At 29.5% G+C, this 20376-nt stretch overlaps 12 protein-coding genes across 12 annotated transcripts; 7 read left to right on the forward strand and 5 right to left on the reverse strand.

Moving 5' to 3' along the window:
• Nucleotides 1-133: 133 nt before the first annotated feature.
• On the forward strand, nt 134-2593 carry VPS53 (Vps53p; the record flags this gene model as incomplete). Its single annotated transcript, XM_011278949.1, has 1 exon — nt 134-2593. The coding sequence occupies one exon, from the start codon at nt 134-136 to the stop codon at nt 2591-2593; it is 2460 nt and encodes an 819-aa protein (XP_011277251.1).
• A 2-nt stretch (nt 2594-2595) lies between these two features.
• Nucleotides 2596-3303, reverse strand: PML1 (Pml1p; the record flags this gene model as incomplete). The annotated part of the gene is made up of 1 exon (XM_011278950.1): nt 2596-3303. The coding sequence occupies one exon, from the start codon at nt 3301-3303 to the stop codon at nt 2596-2598; it is 708 nt and encodes a 235-aa protein (XP_011277252.1).
• A 258-nt stretch (nt 3304-3561) lies between these two features.
• On the forward strand, nt 3562-5903 carry HCA4 (RNA-dependent ATPase HCA4; the record flags this gene model as incomplete). The annotated part of the gene is made up of 2 exons (XM_011278951.1): nt 3562-5470; nt 5572-5903. 2 exons carry the CDS (start codon nt 3562-3564, stop codon nt 5901-5903), a joined length of 2241 nt encoding a protein of 746 aa, XP_011277253.1.
• A 415-nt stretch (nt 5904-6318) lies between these two features.
• On the forward strand, nt 6319-7716 carry BN7_394 (uncharacterized protein; the record flags this gene model as incomplete). The annotated part of the gene is made up of 1 exon (XM_011278952.1): nt 6319-7716. One exon carries the CDS (start codon nt 6319-6321, stop codon nt 7714-7716), a length of 1398 nt encoding a protein of 465 aa, XP_011277254.1.
• Nucleotides 7717-7949: 233 nt separating this feature from the next.
• CTK2 (Ctk2p) lies at nt 7950-8950 on the forward strand (the record flags this gene model as incomplete). The annotated part of the gene is made up of 2 exons (XM_011278953.1): nt 7950-8069; nt 8198-8950. The coding sequence occupies 2 exons, from the start codon at nt 7950-7952 to the stop codon at nt 8948-8950; spliced, it is 873 nt and encodes a 290-aa protein (XP_011277255.1).
• A 61-nt stretch (nt 8951-9011) lies between these two features.
• Nucleotides 9012-10019, reverse strand: BET4 (Rab geranylgeranyltransferase BET4; the record flags this gene model as incomplete). The annotated part of the gene is made up of 1 exon (XM_011278954.1): nt 9012-10019. One exon carries the CDS (start codon nt 10017-10019, stop codon nt 9012-9014), a length of 1008 nt encoding a protein of 335 aa, XP_011277256.1.
• A 268-nt stretch (nt 10020-10287) lies between these two features.
• On the forward strand, nt 10288-10923 carry MAD2 (spindle checkpoint protein MAD2; the record flags this gene model as incomplete). The annotated part of the gene is made up of 1 exon (XM_011278955.1): nt 10288-10923. One exon carries the CDS (start codon nt 10288-10290, stop codon nt 10921-10923), a length of 636 nt encoding a protein of 211 aa, XP_011277257.1.
• Nucleotides 10924-11181: 258 nt separating this feature from the next.
• KAR2 (Hsp70 family ATPase KAR2) lies at nt 11182-13200 on the reverse strand (the record flags this gene model as incomplete). Its single annotated transcript, XM_011278956.1, has 1 exon — nt 11182-13200. One exon carries the CDS (start codon nt 13198-13200, stop codon nt 11182-11184), a length of 2019 nt encoding a protein of 672 aa, XP_011277258.1.
• A 339-nt stretch (nt 13201-13539) lies between these two features.
• Nucleotides 13540-14292, forward strand: TAD2 (tRNA(adenine34) deaminase; the record flags this gene model as incomplete). Its single annotated transcript, XM_011278957.1, has 1 exon — nt 13540-14292. One exon carries the CDS (start codon nt 13540-13542, stop codon nt 14290-14292), a length of 753 nt encoding a protein of 250 aa, XP_011277259.1.
• A 477-nt stretch (nt 14293-14769) lies between these two features.
• SNX4 (Snx4p) lies at nt 14770-16161 on the reverse strand (the record flags this gene model as incomplete). The annotated part of the gene is made up of 1 exon (XM_011278958.1): nt 14770-16161. The coding sequence occupies one exon, from the start codon at nt 16159-16161 to the stop codon at nt 14770-14772; it is 1392 nt and encodes a 463-aa protein (XP_011277260.1).
• Nucleotides 16162-16446: 285 nt separating this feature from the next.
• RTT107 (Rtt107p) lies at nt 16447-19107 on the reverse strand (the record flags this gene model as incomplete). Its single annotated transcript, XM_011278959.1, has 1 exon — nt 16447-19107. One exon carries the CDS (start codon nt 19105-19107, stop codon nt 16447-16449), a length of 2661 nt encoding a protein of 886 aa, XP_011277261.1.
• Nucleotides 19108-19630: 523 nt separating this feature from the next.
• Nucleotides 19631-20308, forward strand: BN7_402 (SMI1/KNR4 family protein; the record flags this gene model as incomplete). Its single annotated transcript, XM_011278960.1, has 1 exon — nt 19631-20308. The coding sequence occupies one exon, from the start codon at nt 19631-19633 to the stop codon at nt 20306-20308; it is 678 nt and encodes a 225-aa protein (XP_011277262.1).
• Between the last annotated feature and the right edge of the window lie 68 nt (nt 20309-20376).

Raw genomic sequence — 20376 nt, forward strand, 5'->3', positions numbered from 1 at the left:
GTTCCGACTTCCTCATAAATGTCAAGAATTCAAAAGTAAACACATTGTTTGACGAAGAAGAACAGAAAGTGGACAATTGATAGTTGGTGATTGATTGGTTGTGTGCTTGTTGTCCTCTTGTTGGTAATTCAGTATGACTACGCTCGAGGGAATTAACTCAGTTGACTATGATCCACTGAAGGATCTCCAGGAATTGCTTCCAGATCCTTCCACTTTGGAGAATTTAAAAGGTTTCATGAATTACACCAATTCTTATAAATTACAAGTGGATGCTGATATACAGAGACATCATGATGAATTTGAAGAGTATTTGGAAAGTGATGATCGTTTTGATGCTACAGAAGCCCATGGTGAATTGGATAAGATCATTGATGAAATTAATGAGAATAAGAAATTAGGTGTCAATACTCAAAATGTTATAACGGACATGACTTCTGGTATTAAGAAATTAGATGATGCTAAAAAGAATTTGGTGCTGAGTATGACTGTACTTAAGAGATTACAAATGTTATTAACTGCATATGAACAATTGGAGGAATTTGCAACAAGGAAAAGATATACTGAATCTGTACAATTATTAAGTGCAGTGGGGGAATTGGTTGATCATTTCAAATCTTACAAAAGTATAGATAGTATAGCTGATTTAACGAGGAAAGTTTCTAAATTGAAAATTCAAATAACTGATCAAATTTTCCAAGATTTTGAAAATACTTTAAATGAAAAAGATAATAGTATCAAAACATCAGAATTGAAAAGTTCATGTGAAATGCTTGATTTAATTGGTAATGATCATCATAATAGATTAATTAATTGGTTTTGTAATCAACAATTGAAAGAAATTAAATCAATCTTTATAAGTTCAGATGAGGCAGGCTCCTTAGAAAATATATCAAGAAGGTTTTTATTTTTTAAAAAGTTATTAAAAATTTATGAACAAAATTATCAATTATTCTTCCCTGATTCTTGGAAAGTTGAAGAACAATTAACTTTAAGATTTTGTGAACATACCAAAGATAGTATTAAACAAGTTTTAGCCACATCGGGGAAAGACACAAATGTCGATTTAATGTTAAGCTCTTTACAAGAAACTTTAGAATTTGAAAAATTCTTGAATGCTAAATTCAAATATAGAGATACTGAGGAAATATTAGCATCATCAACTGATAATTTCAATGACAAGGACGATTCGCCATTAAAGCCGAAATTCAGTCAATCAATATCATCTGCATTTGAACCATTCTTGGGTATTTGGGTTGATCATCAAAATACATTCTTAAATAATAAATTTTTGGAATTTTTATCATCACCAAAATTACCACCAAAAGATGACCAAGATAATAATGATCATTCGGCAAATGTTATACCATCATCTGCTGATTTATTTAGAGCTTATCGTCATTTATTAACTCAATGTTCAACATTATCCACTGGGGCTCCATTACGTGATTTATCAAAATTATTTTCAAAATGGTCTTTAGAATATTCAAACAAAATTATGAAACCTGTGTTACCTAATGTTGCTACTAATGATGAATCAATTCAATATATCACATTAGTGTTAAACACTGCAGATTATTGTTCTACTACAATAAGTCAATTAGAAGAACGTTTAATTTTAATAATTGATGAACCTTTTAAATCAAGTATAAATTTTGATCAAGTTAAAGATTCATTTATAAAATTAATTAATAGTTCAATTAATTTACTACTGAACAAAATTGAAATAGAATCTGAATTTTCTTGGAGAGAAATGGCAAATACAAATTGGTCTCATATGGAAGATGTTGGTGATCAAAGTCGTTATATCACAAGTTTAAAAGATGTTTTAGTTTCAAATGGGAAATTAATCTTACCTGCTATGGTTAGAGATATTTATGTTCGGAACTTGTGTGATAAGATTGTGGAATTAACAATAAATCAATTTTTAACAAGTATAATTAAAACTAAACCAATTCCAGTTATTGCAGCTGAACAAATGCTTTTAGATCTTTCTGTATTGAAAGAAACGTTCTTGAAATTACCAAAATTATCAAATGATTCACCTGATTATAAAATCCCTGTGCAATATCAAAAACATGTTGACAAGATGGTTAATAGATTAGAAATTATATTAAAAGTCTTGTTAACTCAAGAAGCACCACAAGAAGGTTTAGTTTCAAATTATTTTTTCTTAATTGGTGATAAATCCATAACAAATTTTATCAAAATATTACAATTAAAAGGTATCAATGATAAAAATCGTCAATTAAAATTTATTGATTTATTCAAGATACATATAAAAGCACATGATAATTTAATTGAAAATTCACCAATATTATCTAAAATCTTGATAAATGAATCAGATCATTCCAATGGTCAAACAATTCCATCTTCGTCGGGTATTTTATCATCTTATAGTCAAAAAATAACATCCCCTGATATTCCATCAACACCAAAATTTGATAATTTATTTGGTAAAAGACCTGATATAAATTTAGAAAAGGGTTTAAAAGAATTAGCATTAAATGGTGAAGCTGGGGTTAGTAAATTTAATGAAAACTTTCAAAAATTTGGTAGATTTTTCAGAAAAGATAATAATGGTAATAATGAATAATTTCAATCACCAATAACTAATACATGATCAGTTTCTGAATCTCCAAATCTAATTGTATCTTCACCTTGTAATTCAATAAATCTTGAAGTTGGTATTTCTTCATTATTCAAGAAAGTACCATTACTTGATTCCAAATCTATTAGATACGGTTTAATCTGAACAGCTTGAGATCCATATTCATCTATAATTGGTCTTGATCTAAATTGTATAACTGCATGTTGTTTTGAACATGATTCATCATCAGTTGATAAGTCCACTATGGTTTCATCTCTACCAATTAAATGATATGACTTATTGTTTAGTTTATATTCTTGTGGAATTTTGGAATTTTTTTTAAAAATGAAAAGATAATAAATTGGTGAATCTGTTGGATTTATAGAATCTTCAGGTTCTGTATATTTTAATTGTGTTCCTTTAATATTATTTGATTCTTTGGCTAAAAGACCTGAAGGTTTAAAATTTGGTTTCTCTTTTGGTGGTTGTGGTGGTTGTTCTTGGTTTTGTTTATGGTCCCTTGAATAGGGTCTTTCATAACCTTGATCTCTATTGTATGGTTTATATTGTGTTCTATCATTATTATATTTCGATTCATCATTATTATATCTTGGTGCACTAGGTCTATCTCTATAGTTCTTTTCTGGCCAGTTTCCTCTAGATTCTTTCTCGTGTGACCTGAGTCTCTCTTCTCTAGCACTTGTAGAGGATGACATCGTAATAGCTTCTTTCCTTAATACCACTCAGATAGACCTTTTACCCATTTGTTATTGATGTTCATGTGAGTATAATTGAAAGTATTAATTTCTTTGGTGGTTAAATGCCCTGGTTATATTGGTTACATAATCCCGAGTAAATAAATAAAAATTTTAGATGCGATGAGCTTCAAAAGTTATACCAGTACAAAAGATATTTTAAAAAGAAGGAAAACTTAGAGGTTTCAGTGGTAACTAGCTAAGCAAACAAGACACAAGATGGCTAAGAAACATAAACTCACATCCCAACAACGTAAAGAGATCCGTAAAAGGGAAGAACAAGCTTTAAAAGATCTTGAACAACGTATCCAAGATTATGATCCAAAATTAAATAAAATTTCACAATTTAAAGATTTACCAATAAGTAACAATACTTTAAGTGGGTTAACTGAATCAAGTTTTGTTTCATTGACTGATATTCAAAAGGAATCTATACCCTCTGCCCTTAAAGGTGATGATATTCTTGGTGCTGCAAGAACAGGTTCTGGTAAAACTTTAGCATTTTTAATTCCAGTTATTGAAAAATTATATAGAGCTAAATGGACAGAATTAGATGGATTAGGTGCTTTAATCATTTCACCTACAAGAGAATTAGCTATTCAAATTTATGAAGTTCTTGTTAAGATTGGTAGACATAATTCATTTTCTGCTGGGTTAGTTATTGGTGGTAAAGATGTTAAATTTGAAATGGAAAGATTATCCAAGATTAATATCTTGATTGGTACACCTGGTAGAATCTTACAACATTTAGATCAAACTGTTGGTATGGATACAAATAATTTACAAATGTTAGTCTTAGATGAAGCTGATAGAATTTTGGATATGGGGTTTAAGAAAACTTTAGATGATATTGTATCAAATTTACCACCAACAAGACAAACTTTATTATTCAGTGCAACTCAATCAAAATCAATTTCTGATTTAGCAAGATTATCATTAACAAATCCTAAATACATTGGTGTTAAAGAAACTGATGATCAAATTGCTACACCAGAATCTTTACAACAATCTTATATTACAGTTAATTTAGAAGAAAAATTAGACACACTATTCAGTTTTATCAAGACACATTTAAAAGCTAAGATTCTTGTTTTTTTATCAACTTCCAAACAAGTTCATTATGTTTATGAAACTTTTAGAACAATGCAACCAGGTGTTTCATTAATGCAATTACATGGTAGACAAAAACAAACTGCAAGAACTGAAACTGTTTATAAATTTTCCAAAGCTCAACATGTTTGTCTTTTCGCAACAGATGTTGTTGCTAGAGGTATTGATTTCCCTTCAATTGATTGGGTTATTCAAGTTGATGCACCAGAAGATGCAGATACTTATATTCATAGAGTTGGTAGAGCTGCAAGATTTGGTAAAACTGGGAAATCTTTATTAATGGTTACACCATCAGAAGAAGAAGGTATGTTGAAAAGATTAGAATCCAAAAAAATCATACCAAATAAATTAAATATAAAACAGGCCAAGAAAAGATCAATAAGATCTCAAATGCAAGCTTTATGTTTTAAAGATCCAGAATTGAAATATTTGGGACAAAAAGCATTCATATCATATGTTAAATCTATTTATATACAGAAGGATAAAGATGTTTTCAAACCTGAAGAATTACCAGTTGAAGAATATGCTAAATCATTAGGTTTACCAGGTGCACCAAAAATTAAGATAAAAGGTGGTACAAAGAATAAAGAATTGAAAAATGCATCAAGACAATTATTAGCTCTGTCTAAGGCAAATGAAGATGGTGAATTTGATGAAGAAGAAGCTAAGAAAGTTCGTACCAAATATGATCGTATGTTTGAACGTAAGAATCAAAATGTTCTTTCTGAACATTATTTGAATATTACAAATGAAGTTAATAAGCATGGTAAAGGAGGTGATGAACAAGATGATGGTGAAGACGATGATGAAGATGATTTCATTGCTGTTAAGAGAACTGATCATGATATAAATGAAGAAGATTTACCAGATTTAATTGCACCAGAATCTAAGAGAGCTGCAAAGAGAGCATTATCTAAGAAACAATCAATAAATGAAAAAGGTAATCCAACAAAATTGAAATTTGATGATGATGGTGTTGCTCATCAATTATATGAATTTGAAGATGAAGAAGATTTCCGTAAAGCTGGTGATGCTGCTACACAAAAAGAGGAATTTATATCTAAAGAATCTGAAGTTATGAAAGAAAGAGATTTAGATGATAAATCATTAGCTAAACAGAAAAAATTAGAAAAAAACGTAAAAGACAAGAAGCCGAAAGAAGAGCTATGGAAGAAGATTATTCATCAGATGAAGAATCTGGTGAACCTGTTGTGTATTTGGGTGCTCCAAGTGGTGATATTGATCAAGATTACGGTATGGGTGATGATGATGATGATCAAAGTTCTGATGAAGATTCTGATGATCAACCACCATCTAAGAAGGCTAAATGGTTTGAAAACGATAAAGTTGGTGGCCGTGAACGTGACGATGAACCACAAATTTTGGAATTGGAACAACCTGAAACTATTGAAGATTTAGAAGCATTAACTTCAAGATTGATTTCTCAATAGAGATCATGTAATTAATTAATATACAATTGTATCATAGACACACTTAACTAGTAGCTTATTTAGTGATCTTTTATATCGAAAATCAACCTTACGTCTAATTGAACTCCTTATTGTTTCTTCTTAACAATGAACTTTTAATATGCTCGCGATCGTATATACAACAATGTATTACATAATCAGGCATATAACCAAACATGGATTTTTAGAAGATTTGATTATTCTAGATTCTAATTAACCGCCATCATCTTGATCCTTCTTGAAGACAATCAAAAGTTGTTAATCATCACATACTAACTGGTAGTTTCACCGTTAATTCACGATCAAGCAATTGAGTACAAACTATCAGCTCAAATCAACTTAATACAGATCATAATACAATATCATCATCACTATCTAAAACTAGGGGGTAATAGAAATGGATCTCACAATTACTGGTCTTCAGAAATTAGTTGAAGTTGCTAAGCATCTCGTCGCCAATAAGGAAAAAATCTTCAATTCACTCAAATTAGAGATTGCCAAAAATTATCATGATATGAAACTAGATCTAGAAACTTTGGTATTGAGTAATATTGACCAAGATGCTGCTGTTGGATTCATTTCCATAGCTGGGTATGACCACACTTGGAATGAATTGATGTTATTGATTATACAAAATCGCACTGATTTCACGCTTGATGAATTTAACAACTTATGGAAATTGATTTTATTCATTGAATTCCAATCAGACGTTGTCGGTGATTCAACTTCAATTTTGGGAACCAATGATTCCAGAAGCACTGCAGACAATTCATCAAAACCTGTATCAAATGAAAAAGGTGTCAAATTGATAATAAATACTGGAAAGCACTCCCATGATATCTTAAAGTATGTTGAAACTGGATGGGAATTGGTCCTATCAAAACTAGAGCAAACATTTAATTTGAACAACTCTAATAAGTCCTTATCTGCTAAAGTTATCACAACAATACTTGTTAATATGACAAAGCATAATTACTTTTCTCACTATCTAAAGGCTGATAATGAGATATTGATTCAAAATAACATTTTTCATAAGAAAATAACGCCATCTGTGATTTTGCTAGATTATTGTTACAATCACAATCAGCTACAGAAAGATTATTCAATAGGTTGTAATATTGATTATTCATTTAATTACCAAAATGTGGTTGGTATTGATGATGATTTACATCCATGTCTAACAATGTTTTGTGCTGATCTAAATTCACAAGATATGGAACAACAAGTTATATCAAATATCGAGATCAACTCTCCAAATCTTAAAGCTGGATTTTTGAATCAGGTAAAGGAAGAAAGTGCTTTGAATCTTCAAGAAAAGTTTGAATCAAAGAAAAATACTTATCTAATTAATCAAATTATAGGTAGAATGATTGAGACAAAATCAAATATAGATATATTAACTGATTCGCACTCCATTATTATTATTTCCATTCCAAAACATCTCAACATTGAATCATTAAATAATGCTGGAACTTATGATGAGGGTGGACAGTATCATTCATTTGATATTGAAGGCTTTATTTTAACAAACGATCATGAAATTTTGGATCTCAATGGTGACTTAACTTCGATGAACAATTTTGGTTTGAATCTTAAGGCGATAATGTGCTCGTTGATATCAAATTACATGCAATATATTCAGATGACTTCAAATCCAAAAAGGAAATCAAAAAATTCAGATAAAAAGTTACAGTTGGACAATGAAACAAATTGTTTTTCAGTTGATGAAATTGTTGATGAGATTCATAAGAGAAAAGAAAATTTGAGTCAACTTGGAAACATTACTCATGATTGATTACAAAGTCGAAGCTGCTGAAGATAAAATAACTGATTTAATTTGCTATATAAATCTTTCGATATGAATTGGTGAGCTTATGAATTTGTTTAGCTAATTTGAAAATTGTGCTTATGCTATCAATTTGTAGTCGCGAATTTTTTGTTTTCAAATTAGGGCCATAAAATATAAGTAAACATGGAAACCTCTTAACCAAATATTAATCTTCATTTTTAACTGCTACAAACCAAAAGATGACTTCAGTATCCAGACCATCCACTGCTCAGCTCACGTCTACCATTCAACTGGCGAGACCTTTTTTGACAAAATCCCAAATCAAACATGCTCAGAAGAAAACTATTGAAAACTTTACCGTATATGAACAACGAAAAAATCAAGTATTTAACTTTTTGATGAAGATTTGTGTATCAATGAAATTGTGAGTATTCTTGATGATGTTCATGTGTGACTATATACTAATACTTTGTTTAGTCCCACAAAGACACTGGAAACTGCAATGATTTATTATCAAAGATATTTTTTATTCAATAAATTTGATACCAATATTTATTATGATATTGCAATAACATCAATATTCATTGCAAGTAAAAATGAAGATACAATCAAAAAATTAAGAGATATTTTAATAATAGCAAATCAAATTAAGAATACATTTTTAACTCAAGATCAATTAGAATTATACCGAAGAAAAATTCTTTCATTAGAATCAAAATTATTAGAAACTATATCATTTGATTTTAGATTATTTCATGTTGAAGAATTATTAATCAAGATATCCAAAACTTTGAAAATTTCGAAAGATTTGGGTTATTTAGCTTGGTTATTAGCTTATGATTCTTATCAAACTGAATTAGCTTTAAAAATCCCACCACAAAGTATATCAATTGCATGTATTACATTAGCATTAAAATTAAAAGATGAAAATTGTGATCAAATAAGGCCTGAAGATTTCCATACATCTCAAAATTCAATAAATGAAGCATTATTAGATCTTTTGGAATTATATATAAATTCTTATAATTATACAAATTTAGCAAGTATTTATCCAGATTATCAAAATAAATTTGTTGAAATTAGAATTCCAATGGAAGATATAAATGGATTAAAAGAACAAGATGTTTCAGTGTTAACAAAAGATGATTATTATAATGATAGAGATTTTTCAATTGGTGAAAGAAGATATATGTTGGGAAATCAAAGAAAAAGATTATATAGTGAAATACCAAAAAATTAAGAGTACTGAATATATACATGCTTGTTGATAAAGGTGAAATGTAGCTTTGTATATTGCTGTTTTATTTAAAGTAATTTTCAGAAAGATAAGTATATCTATTCTTTCTTAATGGATCAATATCTTTCAATCTAATCAAAGATTTTTCAATTTCATCGGTGAACTTAGTCTCATTTTTTGTTTTATCTAATAATCCTTCAATTGTAACAATTGTTTTCAAACACCAATTATTTTCAACCCCATTATCTTCAGTTTCTAATTCATTTAATTCTTTAACATTTTTTAATTCATCTTCTAGTATCCCTATGTAAGTATCTTTATCCAAAGTTTTAATGAAAATATCACTTGTTAATAACCATCTTAGATAGATCCATACACTTTGATCTTGAGGATCTGTATACATTGCATTTTTCAAATATCCTAGCTCTTCTTTAAGAAATCCTAAACTTGATTCAAATCTTGTTGTTGGTTTGGAATTTAACAAAATTGGTATTAATTTTGTTCTATTATGCCATGCTGAAAAATTACTAAAATCTTTATTTATCTTTTCTGTAGTATAATCAAATTCTCTAAGTGCCAATGATTCACCAGTTGATGTTTCTAATTTTGATATTATAAATCTTCTATAATGCCAACCATGGAAATTTCTTGAATCCATAGTTAATAATTTTGATACTATTCCTAATTCAAATTCCCAATCTACTTGTGGATGATTCTCCAAGATCCAGACTCTATGATTCCAAATCCAATATACTTTAGGGTATTCTTTAAGTTTCATCATTATGAATCCTAATTCTTTATTGAAAAATTCAATCAATTCCTCTTTGGAAAGTTGTTTTTGATAATAATTTGATATGATATCTCTTCTATAATTCCATATTGTATAAAATTCTGGATTTAAATATAATAAATCAGTGCTTAATTTGAATGTTTCTGCATTATATTGTTGTTCATTTTTCAATTGTAGAACTTGACTTTGTAATGCTTTATAACTCTTGATCTTATTAGCATCTTTCAATTGTCTCTGTTTTTTAACTTGTTCTGATAAATGTTGTCTCTTGACGTTATGCATTGTGTACTTCTACTGTCTTCTTATTCGATTGGTAGTACCACAATAAACTCCTTCAATCTCTTTGAAATACGTCAAAAATCGTTCAAATTCTGTTCAAAATCAAACCATTCGCGAAACCTTCTGGTGAAGTAGTGGCCGCAAACCAGATCTTAAATCACTTCTGAATTTGTTTATACACAAAAAACAAAACGTAAACAAAAAACATCAACAAAAAAGTAAGAATCAATCCAATTCAGTTCAATCTCAAGAGATCCATACCATCCACCAGATGTCACCAGACTCAGCACCAACAAGATCAAACGTCGCCCTTAGAGGGTCCTCTCAAATCGTTTCAGAATTCTTTGAATATAGTATAAATTCAATCTTATATCAACGAGGAATTTATCCACCTGAAGATTTCCAAATTGTGAAGAAATATGGTTTAAATATGTTAATTACAAATGATGAAGATATCAAAGCATATGTTAGGAAAATTATGAATCAATTACATCGATGGGTTTCACATGATAAAATTTCAAAATTAATCGTTGCTATAATATCAAAAGATTCAGGTGATGTTGTTGAAAGATGGCAATTTGATTTAGAAATATCAACACCAAAAGAATCAGAGGATAAGGGAACTTCAACAATCCCATTACAGAAAACTAAAGAAGATATACAAAAAGAGATCCAGGCAATTATAAGACAAATTACTGCATCTGTTACATTTTTACCAACTTTAGAAACTGGTGATTATACTTTTAATGTATTAGTTTATGCTGATGCAAATGCAAAAGTTCCAAGTGAATGGATTGATTCTGATTCAAAAGAGATTCAGAATGGTGAAAAGGTTAAATTTAAAAGTTTTAGTACAAATAGTCATAAAGTTGATACTTTAGTTAGTTATAAACTTAATAATGAATAATGAAGCATTTTGCATATAAGGAAAAGGTATTGGCTACTGGTTTTGGTTTATACCTATAAACATATATTTGATCAAATATATTAGATCTAAGTTATTATATATATATAATCTTTTTTTGTTTCTTATATAAAAGTTTTGTAAAAATGCAAATATAAATTGAAGTAAAAAATGAATAACAAAATTAAAATGATTATAAATTAATTATTTTCGGATATCATTAAATGTGAAATAAAGTGCAAGCGTTGATTTTTATAAAGATCATAGTTCATCATGATCTAAGTAATCATCATCATCTTCATCTTCAAAATCACCTTCTGGTTGAGCACCATATAATTTTTGAGTAATTGGATGAGCAATAGCTTCTAATGATTTTTGTTTATCATCAAATTCTTCTTTAGTAGCGGTTTCTGCGTTATCTTCTAACCATTCGATAACATCATTTGCTGCATCAACTAAAGTTTCTTTATCATCTTCATCTAATTTACCACCTAATGCATTTTCATCAGTTGCTTGATTTTTCAATAAAACTGCATAGTTTTCTAATGCATTCTTAGCTTCAATTTTAGCTTTTAATTCAGCATCTTGAGAAGCAAATTTTTCAGCTTCTTCAACCATACGATCAATATCATCTTTTGATAATCTACCACGATCATTTTTAATTGTAATTGATTCAGATTTACCAGTACCTTTATCAGCGGCTGAAACAGTAATCAAACCATTAGCATCTAAACCAAATGTAACTTCAATTTGTGGAACACCTCTTGGTGCAGGTGGAATATTTGTTAATTCGAATTTACCTAATAAGTTGTTATCTTTAGCCATAGCTCTTTCACCTTCATAAACTTGAATTAAAACAGTTGGTTGATTATCAACTGCAGTGGAGAAAATTTGTGATTTTTTAGTTGGAATAGCAGTGTTTCTCTTAATTAAAGTAGTCATGACACCACCAGTGGTTTCAATACCTAAAGTTAATGGATTAACATCTAATAAGACAATGTCATCAACACCTTCTTCACCTGATAAGACACCAGCTTGAACAGCAGCACCAAAAGCGACAGCTTCATCTGGGTTAATACTCTTGGAAACTTTCTTACCGTTGAAATGTGCTTCTAATAATTCTTGAACTTTTGGAATACGAGTAGAACCACCAACTAAGACAACATCATCAATTTCTTCCTTTTTAACACCAGAATCTTTTAAGACTTGTTCAACTGGTCTAATAGTTTTTTTGAATAATTCAATGTTTAATTCTTCAAATTTAGCTCTAGTTAAAGATTCTGATAAATCAATACCATCAACAAATGAATCAATTTCAATTCTTGTGGAAATTTGAGATGATAAAGTTCTTTTAGCTTTTTCAACTTCACGTTTTAATTTAGCTATAGCCTTTTGGTTATCAGTAACATCAATACCATGTTTCTTTTTGAATAATTTGATCAAATGACGAACAACTCTGAAATCAAAATCTTCACCACCTAAATGAGTATCACCTGAAGTTGCTAAAACTTCGAAAACACCATTTTCAATAGATAATAATGAAACATCAAAAGTACCACCACCTAAATCATAAACAATGATTTGATGTTCACCATCAGTTTTATCTAAACCATAGGCAATAGCAGCGGCAGTTGGTTCATTAACGATTCTTAAAACGTTTAAACCAGCAATAGTACCAGCATCTTTAGTAGCTTGTTTTTGAGCATCGTTGAAATAAGCTGGAACAGTAACAACTGCATTAGTAACTTTTTTACCTAAGTAATCTTCAGCAATTGATTTCATTTTACCTAAAATCATACCAGAGATTTCTTCTGGAGTAAATTGTTTTTCTTCATCACCTAAAGTAACTTCAACAACTGGTTGACCATTTTTGTTGGCAACTTTATAAGGTAAATGTTTAATATCTCTTTGAACGGTTTTATCGTTATATTTCAAACCAATCAATCTCTTGATATCGAAAATTGTGTTTTGAGGGTTAGCAGCAGCTTGATTCTTAGCAGCATCACCAATTAATCTTTCTTCTTTGGTGAAAGCGACATAAGATGGAGTGATTCTGTTACCTTGTTCATTGGCAAGAATTTCAGTTTTACCATTCTTCATCACAGCAACACATGAATAAGTTGTACCTAAATCAATACCAATCACAGTACCATAATTTTCAGTAGAGTTATCAGTTTCAGCTAAGGCAAACCCATTGTTGGCAAACATAGGCGCTATAACGACTAATAGAGCGTAGAACAGCACAGCGGCTGGGAACATGAAGCTCTTTCCTTTCAACATTGTGTGATGCAATTGAACTTTTGTAGTTTGTTGTTGAACTTTTGAACTTTTCCTGTTGTTGTTGTTGTCCAAAGTTTTGTTGATGGAAATGAAAAGAGCGCTTCCAACGTTTTAAATATTTCACCAAAGTACACGTAAACCAAAAAACCGAAACCCAAAAAAACTGACACGCTGTTCACGAAAAATTCAAGATTTTGATTTTTTTCTACTAGAAAATTCGATTCGCGGTGGTTTTTTTCTTTGGGTATAAGCGAAGAAAAGCGACAATAAGCATTTCGAGAAACTTTTTAGATCTGAGATGAGGTGTCAAACTTAGACAGACTAGGCTAATTATAGACAATGGCAGACTTGGAGAGACACAAGGGTTTTATGAAATATGCTTTGAAGCTGGCAAACAATGCACTACACAACAACGAAGTCCCCGTCGCTTGTGTCTTTGTCTATAAGAATCAAGTCATTAGTTATGGTATGAATAATACCAATGATTCCCTTTCTGGTATAACACATGCAGAGTTTAGAGGTATAAATATTATTTGGTCTAAATTACAATCAATGACACCAACACCTGGTATCGCTTTACAAGATATTTTCAAAGAAATAGATCTATATGTCACTGTGGAACCTTGTGTTATGTGTGCTTCTGCTTTAAAACAAATTGGTATACGTAATGTTTATTTTGGTTGTGGTAATGAAAGGTTTGGTGGGAATGGTAGTTGTTTAAAGATTAATCAAGATTCTACTACTTCGGAAAATAATTATAAATCTTATCCTGGGATCTATAGGAAAGAAGCAATCATATTGTTAAGAGATTTTTATACTCATGAAAATACAAAAGCTCCAGTACCAAAGGAGAAAAAAAATCGAATTTTGAAAAAAGATGAATTCCCTCCATTGATATGGTCAAATTATATAAATGAAATGGATTTTAAAAACTTTTTTGGCGTGGATAAGTTATGGGCTTTTGAACAAAATTTAGATTTAGATGATGAAATTAACAATGATATATTAGATTCTCAAAATATTAATATTGATGATATAATAGAATGGTCAAATCAACCATTACCTGGATTAAACAAGAGAAGGAAAACATAAATAATAATTTCCAATATCTGCAATTCCATATACATGATAATCAATATCATGATGACCTCAAAAGATCAAAAATAAGTGATATGTTTCAATTTGATTTTGAAGTTGAATAGATTTAAGGACGTTAACGGGATAGTTATAATAACTATGTACATTTTCTTGATTGAAAGATTCCCATTAGATCTTAATCACTAAGATTATTACACATAATCAGATTTGTATTAGACCTTGTATAGAATGCATACAAGAAACCAAATATTTGGTTAAATTGATGAGTATTATTCATGTAAGTCTAAATTTCTTTCTCGCTTATAATCGGTTATAGGATGGTATGGTATAATGAACAACAGATATATATCAATAAATGATTTGTCCTACTCTGTATTATCTATATATTATAGAAGTCTATAGTACCATTAAGAACAGCTGTAAATAGCAATTATATTATAACTCCAAGTTTATATACAATAAAAAAACATACTATACTCCTTTTAATTCTTTTTCAATTGTACTCCATTTTTCAATTAAATCTTTATAAAATTTAATATTATTATCAGCTAAATCACCTAAAGTATTTTTCAATTCAATAGATTTTATATTTTCAAAATATTGAATTTCATGAACAGTTTGTTTTTCAAATGATTCCACAACAGTTTTTGCATTATTAACTTCTGAAGTTAAATTTTCAATTTTTCTTTCTAATTTATTTAATTTTTCACGTTTAGAAACTTCATGATTAACTCCTGTAAATTCTTCAAATTTATTTGTGAAAAAATTTGTTGAACTTCCTGATCCTGTTAATAAATTATTTTTATCTGTAATTGATTTATTTAAATAATCTGTTAATGCTTCATAATCAATTTGTTTTTGATCTTTTAATTTTAAAAGATTCTTTATGGATGTGATATAATGTTCAAGATCTTTTAATGAAATTATATATTCATTATCTAAGAAATTTTTCAAATTTGAAAATCCAAGACTTAATGAATTTAATCCATCACTAAATTTTAAAAATGGTATTTCTAATTCAGGTTCTAATTCTGCAATTTTTTTAATTTGTAAACTAAAATCATAAGAATCTGTTTCTAAATCACTATATCTTTTTAAAATTTTATTGAAAATTCGATCAATTTTACTAATATTTTCATCTAATTTATCTGATCTTTCCTTAATTTCTTGGAATTCTTTACTTTGTGAGCTTGCTGTCTTGAATGCATTCATGAAAACATCAGATATACCTTCATTCCCACCACCAAGTTCAGAACTTGTCTTAATTTTCAAATTAACTTTATAAGAATTCCAATCATGACTTTCTAAGAAAATATGATAAATTTTTGATCTTTTCAATAATGGATGTAATGAAATTCTTTCTAAAAATCTATTTAATGAAGCTGCTCTTTTTGATGTAAATTCTGAACCAAATCTATCACCTTTAATATATTCTAATCTTTGTTTATCTGGTAATGGAGGTATAGCACATGCAGGGAAATCACCTAATAATACTTGATAAAGGAAATAAAAATCTGAAAAACGACGTCTCACAATGAACTTTGAGCTTTGAAATACTGGATTATTTGATTCTGTTTCAATAAGATATGAAATATATGCATTTTGCCCATCATTCTCCTTTTGAGCTTGTTTAACTGATGATTTGATATATAATGATTGAACATCAATCTTAGATTCCTTCTTGTCACCTATACTAGATTCATTACTCTTATTCTTTGTTGATGGTTTTTGATCTTCTAGTTGATCTTCTTCTGGTTCATTCAATGTTGTTTCATTCAATTGATCCGATATGTCAGTTGTGTTATGAGACGTTTCAACTTCTTCAGCACCTAATATTGGGTCTTTAACTTCACTATCCGACATTATACCTGTGTAATCCTGTATATCTTTCAATTCTCTATTATTTTATTCCAAATATATCCTAATTACTTTCAAAATTATGTCACAATTGATTAAAATTGCCTCTTTAAATGTTTCTTTTTAGTTAGGGTTTCTCCATACAAGATTATCAAAAAGCAGATACCGAATTAAGAATTCCCAGTTCGCGATCCGGGTTACTTTATAAATAATGGAAAGGTGGTACGAGTCACACAATAGATAACAAATTATTCATTCATAACTTCATTTCATTTCAATTTAATTTCAAAACTAATTACTATATAGCACATTCTTTGTATTGTCTATTTCCATATGGAAGATACTATTGATCACCCAGTTCCATTCAATGACTCTTCCTGGTTGTTCTTCCCCTTCTATCAGTGTTTTAAACTTATCAATAAAACCTTTTTCATTTGAAATCATAATATATGAACCATCTGGATTTTTAGCTAATGATTTTAAATTTTTCATATCTTTAATAGTTTTAACAATACTGATCTTATTGGCACCATGAGCTTTTAATATTTTTTGTACAATAGCTGCACCACCTGGAATCTTTGGTGTTATATTAAAACACATATCATGGAAAATTCGATCATATGAATTAATTCTTCTCTTGGATCTATCCATTAATTCTGTTAATGATATAGAAGTTAATTCTTTTACAGAATCCGCATTTGTAACATCGATACTAAAATTGGAAATATCTGGTAATGAATTAACATCATTTGGATCATTTTTAAATTTGATTAATACTTCTTGAAGGAAAGTTGGTGATAAAATATAATCTAATTGATAACTTAACCCAGTAAGAAATTTTTCAGTTCTCATGAATTTTGGTGCAATGATGGCATTAATGTTGTTTTTAAATTCTTTATGTAATGTAATACCAAGATTACTTAGGATTTGTGTATCAGATCTATTAAAATTTAATTCCCAACCAGTTGCAATAGCAATTATATTGTATGGAGTTGATGGTGTCTTTTTAGCTTTTTTAGCTTTTGGTAAAGCTTCATGTTTGACTTTTGACACTGGTTCTTCCTTTTCAGGTGTATCTTCTTTTTCTTTGCTTGATTGTCTGCTTTCTCTTTTTTCCTTTTCTGCTAACTCTTCAGCTCTTTTACGTTTTCTAGCTTCAATTTCCTCTGGTAACAATGGAATATCTTTAGATTTATGATGTTTTTGAAACCAATTCAGTTGTTCCATATCTTCATGTAATTTTAAAGCTGCTTTATCTTTAGCCTTACGACCACTTGATGGACGTGTAGTAGATAAAGGAGTAGTTGAGCTAGAATTATTAGAAATTGTTGATTTTGCAGCTGGAGTTTCTGTAGGAACTGGCGGTGGTGATATTTTGGAGACATTAACTGATTTAGGTTTTGGTGTTGATTCATGAGCTTGTGAATTCTTTTTACTACCCTTTGAAGGGGTTTTAGATGTTTCAACATTTTCTTTAAGTGGTGATTCTTGATCTTCTTCAGATTTATTTGATAGAATGTTATCATCATTTGGATTTTTTGGTGTCAGAATTCTATGAACATCTGATGGTAAAATAGTATCAGCAGTAGAATCTTCAGCTTCAGAATCTTCTATAACATTTGCAGAAAAATCTGAATTCCCATCTTCATAAAATTGTTTCAGTACTTGCATATCTAATGGAGTTTCACCAGCAATATCGCTCATTTTCAATGATCTTGGATAGTGTGAATATCTAGGATTATCAACTGATTTTAAATCCCAAGCAGCATATGTTTCTTCTAACCATAGATGATTAACAACTGCAATACCACCCCATTTCTTAGCGGCGTTGTATTTTGATCCGGTTTCTGAAGCTGTTATTAAATGTGTATTTCTTTGTTTTAATGAAGTGGTAAATTCAGCACCTAAAGCTTCAACTAAACTTTTAACATAAATCCGAACATCACCTGAATAATTTGTTGATGTAATAACAAATTTCTTCAATTGTGGCATACCATGTTTAACATATGGATAATGTAAGAGTTTCTTATAAGGTGAAATATATTTTTGATGTTCAACCATCCAATAAATCCAATTCAAATTACCAACATGTAAACCTTTTCTACTAGCTGATCTATATTCTTCACCTTCTCTATATTTCCCGAGATAACATTGTGCGTTTGTTAATGACTTATTAATAACACCACCAGAATTTTCAATCAATGAACTAATAACATCTCTTGATCTTTTGGTTAATTCTAAATCTTCACCAAGATAAAATGATTTCTTATTAAGAAACTTTTTTTGTGCTTTAATTAGATTTTTATCTTTACTAACAATATCAAGTTCTTTCAATTTTTCAACTTTTGCATCAATAGATTCACCTTCTTCTAATAAATAAGGAGTTTCATCTAATCTTTTCCTTAATTTCAAACAATCATCAATCCAATCTGGTAAAACAACTTTGATTTGACATTCTTCAAGTGAATATACTGCAATACAAGCATCTTCATCTGTATCAATTGAAATCAAATGTGTGACAAATTTATTCAAGGTTTCAGAAAATGATCCACCAAGAGCTCTAACACCCCCATAAATAGCTTCTTTATCAGATACAGGTAATCCGCCAACACATACATGAATATCTTTCAAAACGTGTTTTGGGTCCGGAGAATAAGGTCTAATTGGTGGTGTTTTATTTTGTTCTTCAGTTTTATGGAAAAATTCACTAGTTACCACTGGAATCATATTTTCTTGTGTGAAAGTATACAATTCAAAATCAATATTGTTTGAAGCGATATGAGAGTATTCACCTTCGATCAAATCTAGTTGTTGAAGTGGTGAATCATTACCAAATATTTTATACTCAACACCGTGATTTTGTAAGATAGTGGCAATAGCATCTGCTTCTTCATCTGGAAGGTCCGCAGACTTGATAATGGCAACCTTGAAACCTTCAAACAGTCTTTTCATCTTTAACAATGATTATTCGGTCTATTAATATTCCCAAACTGTCGTGGTTGTCTCGATGATGTTATTGATATACGTCTATGTTTTTGTTTTCAATTGAAGTTTTTTGAATTTGTTTTGGAGGGACGCGAAATTTTGGCGATTTTCTGGAAATTTTTGGTGTCAGTCACGTGGATTTTCTTTATAATTATCAACACTTGATTTAAACGTGAACAATGGCCTGTTTCGATAAGTAGGTTGTATAAAGAATGTCACTTTTTAATGGTCTAGGTATCTGATTTCTTGTGTTGTTCTTCTTGGGATGTAAATGTCATGAACGCGGTAGATGGCTTTCAAGTTATCGGGTATGCGAGTTGTTGCAAATAATAATCGAGCATTCGTTCACTTTTGAAGGTTAAAGCATGATATTTTTATATATATATACTATATAGCTTGTTGAAAGTTTGGTTTCCAATGATGCTTTGCATTTTTATTAATCTTTGAAGGGCTGTAACTAGGTACTGTCTAATAATTTCATAATCCAACAATGGTATCTGAGGTTGAAGAAAGCATAAATGCTATCAAGACACTCATTGGTGAAAAATTCCCAAATTTGAGAAACATTTTCCAAGAAGGTATACCATCATCAGAAATCAATGATTTTGAATCAGAATACAATATCAAACTTCCAAAAGATGTTGTAAAATATTTACAACTAGTCAATGGCGAATCGCCTTATGAAGAACAAAATCAATTCATGATTGGGGTATTCTTAGGACTAGAAATGTTATCATTAGATGAAATCAAACGTGAAATGAATGTATGGAAACAAGTTGTCGATGAAAATCCAGACTTTGAAGAAATGGAACTTGAAACTTATCCAAAAGGTTTTGTCTCTCCAGTTTACTGTGATGCTAATAACTGGATTGGATTAACTACTGATGGGAGTGGGAATAGCATAGGTATTGATCTTAATCCTGGTCCTCAAGGTAAAATTGGTCAAGTTATAGTATGGGGTAGAGATTATATGGATGAACGTATTGTATTGTTTGATACTTGGTCTTGTTTTTTGGAAAAAGTGGTTAAAGATTTACAAAATGATAAAATTTATAAAATTGAAGATAATGCTTTTGAAATGTTGGATGGTGAAAATGATGAAATTTATGGTAATTATATGGATTATTTATTCGAAACAACTTTGAAAAGGCTTAGATCAGGCAAATAATGATGATCATTATATAATCACTACGTCATTATTAATCCCAATAATTGTCTTTTATTATAGTACATACT

The sequence above is a fragment of the Wickerhamomyces ciferrii genome, contig 00007 (genome assembly GCF_000313485.1).
Source record: "Wickerhamomyces ciferrii WGS project CAIF00000000 data, strain NRRL Y-1031 F-60-10, contig 00007, whole genome shotgun sequence".
Taxonomy (NCBI): domain Eukaryota; kingdom Fungi; phylum Ascomycota; class Saccharomycetes; order Phaffomycetales; family Wickerhamomycetaceae; genus Hansenula; species Hansenula ciferrii.